The following is a 12535-nucleotide window of genomic DNA, read 5'->3' as shown; positions in this document are numbered from 1 at the left end:
CCAGATGGGAGTGCCGCCCTGGAGCAAGGTTCAGCTCCCGGGCGCCCAGGCCAGATGCGGGGTGGACCAGGAAACCACCTCTTGCTCTGATCTTGGTTCTACCCTAAAGTGGAGGCCGCCCAGGACTCCTCCACCCTGCCCTGGCTTCCTGCTGCTTCCTCCTGCTACAAGGAAGCATGTTTTTTTAGAAACTGCTGGAAACTGAGGGATGGGAGAGAAGAAACCAAAACAGAGAGGAAAGCCCGAGTGGGCAGCTGCCCTGCTGTGGCTGTCCCCTCCCTGCCCTGGTCCCGGCTTGGACTGTGGAGCCAGCGGGAAGGGGAACAGATCTCCCCCGCCGAGGGGCTGGGCCGTGCCCACAGAGCCTGGAGAGCCGCGGAGCCAGGCGGGAAGCGGACCCGAGTGAAGCGGGTGGGTGTAAAATGACACTCGGTCCAGAGAGGAAGACCAGTGGACGTAGTGGGGGGTGTGGTGAACTGAACGGCGGGCAGGGCCGTGGCTACCCTCACACAGCACCTTCGTGCAAGCTAGACAGAGCTTAGCTCTCGGTGGACATGGTCCTGCCCCTGTGCCCACGGCTAGTGGGCAGAGAGAGGGCTTGGACTGCTGTCTCCTCCCGCCCCACCCGCTCTGTGCACGTGTCTTTGTGCAGGATGCAAACTATGCAGCTGTACATGGTGGGCCTGGCCCCAGACAACAGAGGCGGCTGCTCAGCTGCAGGCCTTAGCATTTTCCAAGGGCAGCCAACATGGGGATTGTCCGGATTTGATGCACCTGGTGGGCCGAACAAAGCCAGTACTGAGGGTGCAGGCGTATAGCCTTTACCATGGACGCTGGGCCTCAGGTGCCTGCATGAGGGGCCTGGGCAGCATTGACCAGCCCCCCACCCTGGGCACTGAGCTGTTTTGCCCAGGAAGGCGCTAGCCTCACACCCCAGACCTGGCTGGCTCAGACCATGGCTGCCCTACCGGCTTGGGGCAGTGGATGTAGCGGGCCAGGCTGATGATGAGGTCGTGCGTGATGGGGTCCACCAGGTTCCTGAAGCTGGCGTAGCGGTACAGGACGTCATCCAGCGAGGTCGACTCCATGCCCAGGTCCTACAAGAGGGGACGATGGCCAGAGATCAGCGAGGCACCCCCTGCCCTGCCCTGGAACCCCACTCAGCATACCCGCGGCAGTCTGTGGAGGTGGGTTTCAGTCCCTGGGTTGTAAAGAGACACAACTAAGCGAGTTTTCACTCTGTGTGGCAGGCAAGGCTGGGAAGGTAGGAATTGGAATTCAGACTGTCCATATGTGGATGAGAGACCTCTTCCCTCTTGGGGTCTGTTTCCCTACCTGTGAAATGGGCAGATGGACCATGCCAGCAGTTACCAAATTGTGTTCCAAGGTCTTGGGGCTGATAAGATAAGAGAGAGGCCAAGGGTCAGCAAGTCTTTGGGCCCAGCTCTCAGCAGAGCCGCTCTGCTCGCTGTCCTTCAGTTTTTTTTAAGGCAGTTCTATTGCCAAAGTCTGAAAAACCTGGACCGGATGGCTGCTTGGGTTTCTTGGGTTCCTACCAGCCCTGCCCTATCTTCCCACCCCCGTCCTCTCAAGGCCAGTAGAGGTCATCCCACCCTGGAAGGACCAAGAAAGCCCGACCTACTAACCCAGGATGCCGGGGCAGGTGTGGTAGGATGTAAGTTGTCCTTTCCCAGAGACCCCCACCCCCAGGGCCACGTCCCCATCCTCGCTGTCAGTCTGGACCCCTCCCAGCCTGCTGACAGTGGCTCCGTCTCTCTGGGCAGCTCTTATCTGGAGTCATGAAACTGTTGCTGGGGAGGGGGCTGAAGGTGGAAGGAAGGAAGGGGGTGGGGAGGGGGTCTCCCCAGGAAGGCAGACGTGGCCCCGATCACGCGCTCTGGGTGAGTCACGGCCACCCCGCCCTGTGAATTCCAGCTGGGGTGGAGCTCCCGAGGTCCCAGGGCGCCGGGTTATGAGAAGCTGCAACAGGGAAAAACCAGATGGGGCCGGAGAGAGGCTGCTGCACTTTTATTGCTTTATTTCTTTACTTCGACCCCACCTCCTGGAGGAAATAGCCGCCAACTGCAGTATTCTTGCCTGGAGATCTCCATGGACAGAGAAGCCTGGTGGGCTACACAGTCCATGGGGCGCAAAGAGTCCAACACGACTGAGCGACTAACACTACACTTTCGACCCCACCTAGGCCCATGGGGTGCCTGTGCTACTTCAGAGCACCTCACACATCCCGAGGACCTTGGGCCACTTCCGGCATCCCTGGTGTCCTCTCCGTGTCCCCCACCAAGCCAGTGTACTGCAGACAAATATGTCATGACCGCGCTGCCAGTCCTACTGACCCTGCCCACCAGGGGCCTTGACACTCTGCTCTGGCTGCGTGTGGGGGTGGGGGGATGGGGGGTGGAAGAATCACATCCATATGCGGCTCCTCCAGGCTGCCCTGGGCATAGCTTTGGCCTGGGAGGGGCTGGTCTGCCTTGCAAATACCAGGCAGTGAGGAGAATCCTGACTTCCTCATTATGGGTCTAAATGGTGCAATCTCTAGGACCTGGGCACACCAGCAGGTACCCCAGAGTCACCGCTGCGGGCAGCTTGGCACGGAGAGTATCCCTGGCCTGGGATCAAGCGGGTCAATGGCCAGCATGTGCCATCTCAAAGAAGTAGGGCCCCCACTTGAGCTTGAAGAACCAGGTTTGGGGACTCACTCCAGCGGGAAAGGTGAGGGGTATGGCTTTGCAAAAAGCAACCAGAGATTAATACAGCGTTTCTCAAAGCATGAGGGGCGACCCTCAAGACCCTTCCAGGGGTTCTGTGAGGTCCTCTTTTCCAAATCGGCATGATGTACATTTTCTCTGTCGACTTCAACCAAAACAACCTACTGCAAGAGACTAAACACAGAGCAACAGGGATGAGGATTCAGCTGTCTTCCAAGCCAGCCACACAAGAAAGAGATTCACAAAACCATGAAACAATGTGGCTCTCTTCACTGTATTTTTTCTTTTGGAAAACATATTTTCACGAAAATTTACTTCTTCCACATGCAAGCTTATTAACTTTATTTTTATTTATTTTTTTAAAAGAATTTCTTCTGGGCGTAGAAACATCAAAGCCTTTTTTTTTTAAGATTTTTTTTTAATGTGGACCATTTTAAAAGTCTTTATTGAATTTATTACAATATTTCTTCTGTTTTGCGTTTTGGTTTCCTGGCCACGAGGCATGTGGGATCCCAGCACCTGACCAGAGGAGGTGGAGCCCACACCCCCTGCACTGGAAGGAGAGGTCCTATCCACTGGACCACCAGGGACGTCCTGAGCTTATTAATTTTAAATGAGTGAATAAATAAATATTTAAAATATTTCTTTTGATTTCTTCTAGGTAGACAGCCTTTATTAGGTATGACCCATACACAAAAAACCTCTTTGAGGCCCTCCATAATTTTAAGAGTGTAAAGATTCCTCGAGAAATTAAAAGTAGAGGATTCCCTGGGAGTCTACTGCTTTCAATGCCGTGGGCTCAGGTTCAATTGCTGGTCAGGGAGCTAAGATCCTGTAAGCCACATGTGTGGCCAAAAATAAATAAATAAACAACATTAAAATCAGAACTACCATACAACCCAGCAGTCACACTTCTGGGTGTATATCTAAAGGAGACGAAAACATACTACCAAGGAGATGTGTGCATGCCCATGTTCACCAAGGAGTTACTCACAACAGACAAGTCAGAAAGAATCTAAATGCCCATCAATGGATGACTGGGTACAGCAGATGTGGTCTATATAATACAATGGAATACTATTCATCCACGAGAAAGAAGGAAATCCTGCCATTTGCAACAATGTGGATGGACCTTGAGAACATTATGCTCAGTGAGATAAGGCAAAGACAAAGACAAGTACTGTATGATTGCACTTAAATGTGGAATCTAAAAAGAACTGAACTCTGAAAAACACAGTGCACTGGGGCTGGGGGAATGGGAGATGGTGTTTAAGGTTCGTACTTGCAACAGGAAGATAAATAAGTCCACAGTACACTGTTAAAGAAATGCACACAGGTCAGCCATGAAAGACACCAGAAGTGTTATAAACATCAAGCTTGCTAAGAGATAAGACCTTAAGTGTTACCATAGAAGAAATGTTATTTATGTGACAAAAACAGGGGTGTTGGCTAATGCTACAATGGTAACCATACTGCAGTATGAATGTATCAGATCAATACAGTATATGCCTTAAAACTGTTATATGTCAGTTATATCTCAATTAAAAAAAAGAGATAGAACGTATAAAGAGGGCTGCTACTGCTAAGTCACTTCAGTCTTGTCTGACTCTGTGCGACCCCATAGATGGCAGCCCACCAGGCTCCCCAGTCCCTGGGATTTTCCAGGCAAGGACACTGGAGTGGGTTGCTATTTCCTTCTCCAATGCATGAAAGTGAAAAGGGAAAGTAAAGTCGCTCATTCGTGCATGACTCTTCGCGACCCCATGGACTGCAGCCCACCAGGCTCCTCAGCCCATGGGATTTTCCAGGCAAGAGTACTGGAGTGGGGTGCCATTGCCTTCTCCGATAAAGAGGGCTCTTAATGCCAAAAACACTTGGGGAACTGCAGGGATGGAAGCAGGGGGTACCCTAGGAGACAGTACAATTCACCATGGTCAAAGTTTGGAAACAGCCCAAGCGCCCATCAACTTCCATAGGCACATGCACAAAAATGTGGGATATGTCTGCAATGGAATGTTATTCAGACATACAAAGGAACAAAATATGACATATGCTACACCGTGGCTGATCCTTAAGGACTTTATGCTAAAAGAAATCAGTCACAAAAGGAGGGTTCCACACGTATGAAGCAGTCACATTCATAGACGCAGAGTCTATGCATTCATAGACGCATAGAATGGTGGGGGCCCAGGGGCTTCCAGGGAGTTGCTGTTTCAGGGGATTGAGTTTCAGTTTGCAAGATGAAGAGTTCTGGAAACAATAGTGCGATGGTTGCACAACGATGTGAATGAGCTTAATGATACTGAAGCATAAAAATGGTTAAGATGGTAAATTTTATGTGATGTGCTTTTTTTTTTTAATGGGCTTCCCTGGTGGCTTAGCAGTAAAGAATCTGCCCGCCAGCGCAGGAGACTCCAGTTGGATCCCGGGGTCAGGAAGATCCTCTGAAGAAGGAAATGGCAACCCACTCCAGTATTCTTGCCTGGGAAACCCCATGGACAGAGGGACCTGGTGGGCTAAGTTCATGGGGTCGCAAAGAGTCGGGCATGACTGGGTAACTAAAGAACAACGCCAACAACTTTTTTTTAAAAGGTCCTAAGACGCAGGGGGGCAAATACAGACACCTTCCTGGGAAAGGAGGGAGCAGAAGGGGACATGTTTATGGCAATTATTTTTCCTGCCTGTCCCACCTGGTTACCACAATTTTTCCCACCGCGGGTATTTCTAGCTGTGGGTATTTTCTTTAAATTTTCCTCCCATTTCGGGGTCTTACATCTACAAACATGGACTTTTCAGAGCCTGTCTCCTCATCAGGAAAGCCGCGCTCTGAGTATCTCTTGCCTTTCTCTCTTCCTGTGTTCTACCCACAGCACACTCCCGTGGAGGGCCAAGGTTTGCCTCACTGACCTCCTGTCCTGCAGCGTCAACTCCATTCCCACTGCCCCTAGTTAGGACTGTGTGCTGGCTAGCATTCTGAATCCTTGTGATTCTTATTTTCCTCGTTAATCTCCCTTTTATTCTCGCCCCGTTATTTTCTTTCCATCTCAGCTTGGCCTCTTTTCGTGACATTCTGTGCTGTTCTCACAAAGTCCATTTCCTCCGGAACCTGCCATAGATCATTACAGAGTCAGGGTCTGGCCTCCACACATTTCCCTGACGCACAGGATTTTTTCCCCACTTGTTCACCCTTGAAGGAGGGGCGATCTAGTGAGATCCCCCCACCTATCAAGTCTAGTGTGATGCTGTGATTTACAATACATACATACTTGAACTTTCTGGCACGGAGCTCCTAAACCCTCAGAATTTCCTAAATGATGAGAGAGACAAAGGTGACTTTTGTTATGAGATGACATTTTAAAATGTTTTTTGTTAATGAGGTGACTTTTGGAAAGTCCCTTGGTCATCTGAGAATGGGGCTGGTAGCCAGGGGAACCAATCTTGTCATTAGTGAAAGTGAAGTCGCTCAGTTGCGTCCAATTCTTTGCAACCCCATGGACTATCGCCTATGAGGCTCCTCCATCCATGGAATGTTCCAGGCAAGAGTACTGGAGTGGGTTTGTCATTTCCTTCTCCAGGGGATCTTCTCCACCCAGGGATCGAACCCGGGTCTCCTGCATTGCAAGCAGATGCTTTTACCATCTGAGCCATGAGGGAAGCTCTTGTCATTAGAAGTTGGGAATTTCAGTCCAGCCCCTGACCTCCAGGGAGGGTACAGAGGATGAAGAGAGTCAGTCACCAGTGGCCAGCAAGGTCATCAGTCACATTGACTGATGAAGCCTCTGGAAAATCTCCACAGTGCAGGGTCCAGAGAGCTTCTGGGTCTGTGAGCACAGGAGGGGTGGAGAGTGGACACCAGTGGGGTGTGGAAGGTCCTGTCCCTCCCCACACCTGGGTCTGTGCCTCTCTCCCATCAAGCGGCTCCTGAGTTACATCCACTATGTTAAACTAGTGAGTAGAATGTTTTCCTGAGCTGTGTGAACCACTGAAGCAAATTCATCTGACCTGAGGAGAGGGTCGTGGGAACCTATAGCCGAGAGCTGGGCGGTCAGAAGCACAGTTGGCCACCTGGACCTGTGATTAGAGTTTGCAGTGCGGGCTGTCCTGTGGGACCGAGCCCTTATCTTCGGGGCCAGACGCTCTCGCTGGGCGAGTGTCAGAACTGAGCTGAACTGTAAGACACCCAACCTGCGTGGGATAACTGTTCGCTGTGGTGAGAACCACACCCACACGCCAAACTTCTGACCTTGTCCCACGGCTGCCTTCCTGGGGGAAGAGCTGAGTCCACCTCTCAGGTTTTTGGTTTGTAAGGAGGCCAGCTTGGCAGGAGGCCACATTCAGGACACTGAGCTAATGCAACTCTGACCTTGGGGAGGGGTGTCTTTGCCCATCACCATGGACTGGGTCTCCCATACTTCAGAAATGAGGTCTGCGGAAAGCCACTATGTGGTCAGTATCCGAGGACCTCCCTGTCCCTGGCCGAGCACAGGGGCCACAGTGGACTTCCGGTGGCCACGGCTCTGGGGTTTCCCTCTTCTGCCTGCCTGGTGGAGGCGGCGTCTGAGGGCCACTTTCTCTGCACACACACAGAGAAGCACGGGGAGGGTGCAGGCAGGGGAGGACTCCAGCAGTGCTGTGTCGACCCCCAAACCATCACTCTCAAGGGGAAGTGTGGCCGCCTGACTTCCTCAGATTGGGGAGAAGGGCTCCCTCTCCCCCAGGAGGCCTCGACTTCCTGGGGGAGCCGGGTGGCCCCATCTGTCCCAACCGAGCAAGAGGGAGATCCTCCCAGGCTGCCCACCTGTCTCTGTTTTCAGGAATTTTCAGCTTTTTTTGGTGTGTCTCCTCAGGTATTTTAGGGGAAAGCTGGGGGAAGCCACACAGGAGGCTGCCACGCACACGCTATTTTAAACCACAACCACCCCCTTCCCTTTTAAGTTCCAGGTTTCAAGGCTGTTCCCAGGAGGGAGGCCCTGCAGGAAGCGAGCTTGTCTCTGTCTCTCTCTTCCAGGCATGAAGCTGCGGCTTCTGCAATAACACAGTCTGGGGAGGGAGCGGGCGGCCGGGTCCGCATATTAACCAGCAAAGGTGGACAGCTGGCGCTGGAGCCGCCGGAGCCTGTGCGCTCGAGCTCTCGTGCTCGGGGTGGGTAATGAGGCTGTGAGCAAACAGGGTCCTCCCGAGGACAGTAATTAGTCCAGAGGGCAAGCAGGGAGCCTGCAGGCTGCCAGTCTCCTCCTGGGCCCAATGCATCAGAGGTTGCTCCTCTGGGGAAGAACACAGACTGGTTACTGGCCTCGCCTGGGTGGCCAGCTCCGTGTCCCCTCCCCCTTGACATTCTAGCCGCCTCGAGGATTCCCAGGAGAGGGACTGAACTGTCGGGTGCCTGCCAGGGGAAGAAGCTAGAGGATCTCCACAGGCAGGGACCCCGTGCAGACACTAGGCAGCTGCTCGCTGAATGAAGGCAACGGCCTCCAAGGAAGGTGGCGGCTGTTGTTCAGTCCCTCAGTCACATCTGACTCTTTGTGGCCCCATGGACTGCAGCATGCCAGGCTTCCCTGTCCTTCACTATCTCCCGGAGTTTGCTCAAATTCATGTCCACAGGGTTGGTGATGCCATCCATCCGTCCTCTGTCACCCCCTTCTCCTCCTGTCCTCAATCTTTCCCAACATTAGGGTCTTTTCCAGTGAGTTGGCTCTTCATATCAGTGGCAAAAGTATTGGAGGAGGAATGGCAAACCACTCCAGTATTCTTGCCATGAGAACAATACAAAAGGAAGGTGGGCAGAGTCTTAAAATGCCGATGGGGATGGAGGAGACACCTGGGGCCAAGCACACACAGGGTGCAAGAAACCGAAACGGATGTACCAGTTAAATGGTAGCCCCTGACAGACAAGTCCGCACTTTTAGTCCCTGGAATGTGTGAATGATGTGTCATTTGGAAAAAGGGTCTTTGCAGATTGATTGCCTTAAAGTCCTCAAGATGAGATCATCCTGGCTTATCCAGGTGGGCCCTGAACCCAACAACAGGTATCTGATAAGAGACAGATACAGGGGAGAAGGGGATAGGAAGATGGAGGCAGAGACTGAAGTGATGGAGCCACAACCGTCAACCTCAGGGGAGCCTGGGCTTGACTTGAGACTTCTGATCTCCAGAACTGTGAGAGAGTAAGTTTCTGTTGTTCTAAGTCACCAACGAGTTTCTCTTGATGGCTCAGTGGTAAAGAACCTACCTGCCAATTCAGGAAGACATGGGTTTGATCCCTGGGTCTGATTCCTGGGTCAGGAAGATACTCTGGAGTAGGAAATAGCAACCTACTCCAGTATTCTTCGGGGGATAATCCCATGGACAGAGGAGCCTGGTGGGCTACAGTCCACAGGGCTGCAAAGAGTCAGATGCAACTAGACAATAACAAGTCACCAAATGAGCAGTCCTGGGAGACAACGGATGGAAGCGGAGGTGACGTGTTTCTCAATGATGCACCTGGGTGGAAAGAAAAGGTCAGACCGAGTGGGCTGGAGCCCTTTTCTCCTCTGACTGCTGCTGACCTCAGGCAGGAGCACAGCTGCAAGCACCTGGGAGCATCACTGGCAGAAACGTCCTTGCTGTTTTCACCAGTCCTGGGTCCTCTCTGGATGAATGTACCCCAACACACTCTCCCTTGCTGTCTGCTCCCAGAGGCGGGACTGGGCTGGTCAGAGATGCTCCGTGAGATGGCTCCAAGCCCAATATGAGAAAGAATATTTAAAAACAAGTGGTAAAAGAAATCAATGGGCATCCCTGGTGGCTCCATGGTAAAGAATCTGCCCACCAGTGTGGGAGACTTGGGTTCGATCCCTGGTCTAGGAAGATCCCACATGCTGTGGAGCAACTAAGCCAGTGCCCCACAACTATTGAGTCTGTGCTCTAGAGCCTGGGAGCTGTAACTACAGAGCCCATGCTCTTCAACAAGAGAAGCAGCTGCAATGAGAAGCCGAAGCACTGCAACTATAGAGTAGTCCCTGCTCCTCGAAACTACAGACAAGCCCACATGCAGCAACAAAGACCCAGCATAGCCAAAAATAATTAAATAAATAAAATTGTTAGGAAAAACACATTCTGACACACGCTCCAACAGAATGAACCTTGAGGACATTATGCTAAATGAAGTAAGCCAATCACAGAAGGGCTCAGACTGTATTATTCCACTCATATGAGGTCCCTGGAGCAGCTGAATCCATAGAAACAGGAAGTAGGATGGAGGCTGCCAGGGGCTGGGGGAGGTGGTGCAGAGTTGGTGTTTAATGTGGACAGAGTTGTAGTTTGGGAAAACGAAGAGTTCTGGAGGTGGATGGTTCCATGACAATGTGGATGTGCTTCGTGTCACTGAACTGTACACCTCAACGTTGGTTAAACGAAGTTTTATGTCATCTATGCTTTACTACAATTAAAAAAAATCAAGTGATGAGTTCACAGGCCCTGGAGGTATGTAAGAAGCAGAGCGATCTCTTAGCTCAGTAGTGGCAGGATTTCTGTACCAGGAGGGAAGGCTCTCTAAGGACTCTCTCTCCCTTCTGGCTCCCTGGGAGTCGTCATTAGTGTGGCCTTGGATGCAAGATCCTGGAGCCAAGGGTGTACAGTGTGTGCCGTCCAGGAGACATCCAGGAGGAAGCTGAAGAGGTGGGGCCTCGAGGGAGGAAAGCACTGGGAAGGACCATGAGAGAAGCAAAGACAGACAGAACCCAACCCAGACAGGAAGCCACCTGGATGGGGGAGTTGGAGGAGGAAGAGTTTGGGGGTGGGAGGTGGAGGTGGAGGACTGCAGAAAGGAAACTGGAGGACCCTGGAGACCATCCCCCTGGAGGTGGCACTGGGCCTGTGACTCCCCTGTTCCCTTGACAGTGTCCTTAACTCAGACAGGGTTGAATCAACCAGGACCTATGGGAGTGAAGCAGCTCAGATACACTCAGAAATGTGTCAATCTGGCATCTCACACATTTGTAACCTTTTAGAGGATCAAGTGGGCTTCCCAAAGAAACTGCCTGCCAAAGCAGGAGATTTAAGAGACTCCGGTTCAATCCCTGGGTCAGGAAGATGCCCCCAGGGAGGGCACGGCAACCCACTCCGGTATTCTTGCCTGGAGAACCCCATGGACAGAGGAACCTGGTGGGCTACAGTCCATGGGATCGCAAAGACACAACTGAACGGACTTAGCGCCCACACACAGAGAATCAGGTAAGTCAGAGAACCTAACAAATGAGACCTGCGTTCCAATTTGAAAGGGGTGAGTGCCCAGCTGAGGTTGGGCTTAAGATTTTAAGCAGCCCACTGAGGGTGGATTTGGCCAAGTCTGTGACAGTTTTGAAATGTTTAACAGAACTTCATATCCACCCTATTTATAAGCTTAATATGTTACATTTTAAGAACTTCTTAGGAGCTTGGGAAAGTCCTGCTTTTTAGCATGGCTATTTACAAACTTAGGAAAACTGGACATATTAAATTTGTAAGATCACTAAGATAGCTAAATAAATTTAGTTAACAAAGTTATAAGCCTCCTACCCTTAAATGTGACCACTGAAATCTACTAGATTCATAAACAGAATAATGGCATTTGTAGATTAAACTTAAAATGTTAGGGAAATGGTAGGCTTTAAAGTTTTTCAGTTCAATATATTGAATCATAACTGAGAAAATCAAGCACCCATGAGCACTGTGTGTATGTGTGTGTATATATATGTGTGTAGGGCAAGTGTGTATGTACATGTGTGTATATGTGTATGGATGGGTGTGTATATGTAAATGGGGTGTTTGTATGTGTGTACAGTTTGTATGTGTGTATATATTAATGTGTGTGTGTGCGGAGCATGTGGTATCTGCACAAAAAGGCCCCAAGGACCCTGTAAACCTCCCAGGGACACAACGAGGCCGAAGTCGGTTGGTAGGCAGCTATCCTTGTCCTTGTATCCCTGGGGAAAGAGGCATTGAGTGCCCACGCCCACGCCCACACACCCAGACTTTGGAAACAGCAAACAGCAAAGCCAAAGTCACGAAAGCAACCTCTACCCTGGCCTCTCCTTGAAGGAAACGCGCCAGTGTTGGCCTGCTTGCTGGCGAGGCCACTCCTGCCGGGTGCAGGGGAGGAGCTGGAGCCCAGGAGATACTCGCAGGCCCTGGTGGCAGGCTCCCCCCACCCCCGTCCCCGCAGGACCCAGTCACCACTGCCCCCTGCCTGCTGGCCCACCTGGCTGAGGGGCAAGGATGGGCTCTGGTCCCATCACAGAGCCCGTTCTCATCCCCCAGGCGTGGCTGGTGACTCCTGTGCTCCCATGACCACTGGTCCCGCGGGGTCTGAAGGCGGGCCGGCGCCCCTCCTCAACCATGACAAGTGCCCGCGGGTCTGCTCTCCCCGCCAGGATGCAGCAGGGTGGCTTCATGGCTGCGTGCTGTTTGTGTTTTAACTTTGAAGTCTTTAAAACAGACACCCTTTGCACAAAGCAGGCCTCTGGAAACACATGTCTGACCGCTGCCAAGTGTAATTCAATTAAAATCCAAGAAGCAGCAGTAGCAACAAATAAATAACAAAAGGACGCTTTCTCTTCAGAAAATCATAAAATCAGCTGCAGGCCCAGTAGGCCTGAGGGGGTCTGCTCTGCTCTGTGGTCATGGGTCCACCCAGGCTCTGCTGGGGAATGATAGGAGCCCCCAGGCCCAGGCTTGAGTTAACCCCTAGGTCAGTGTGGCCCTGGGCACCCTCCTGTCCCGCTGCACGACAGCACCCCCACCTACAAGTGAGCCTGTCATCAACTCTTTCTTCCCAGAAAGTGGGAGAG

The 12535-nt window shown here is 51.8% G+C and overlaps 1 protein-coding gene across 2 annotated transcripts in view; it reads right to left on the bottom strand.

Annotated features, from left to right (window-relative positions):
• LRRC75A (leucine rich repeat containing 75A) overlaps positions 1-12535 on the bottom strand; it is a 34455-nt gene that overhangs the window by 10575 nt on the left and 11345 nt on the right. For both annotated transcript variants that reach the window (XM_069542927.1, XM_069542928.1), the window contains exon 2: positions 969-1097. In XM_069542927.1, coding sequence (XP_069399028.1) covers positions 969-1097 — 129 coding nt within the window. The remainder of the gene's footprint in view (positions 1-968; positions 1098-12535) is intronic.

Source organism: Ovis canadensis, chromosome 11, assembly GCF_042477335.2.
Source record: "Ovis canadensis isolate MfBH-ARS-UI-01 breed Bighorn chromosome 11, ARS-UI_OviCan_v2, whole genome shotgun sequence".
Classification (NCBI taxonomy): Eukaryota; Metazoa; Chordata; class Mammalia; order Artiodactyla; family Bovidae; genus Ovis; species Ovis canadensis.
Note: the sequence above shows the minus strand (reverse complement) of the source record. Positions and strands in the feature narration are given on the sequence as shown.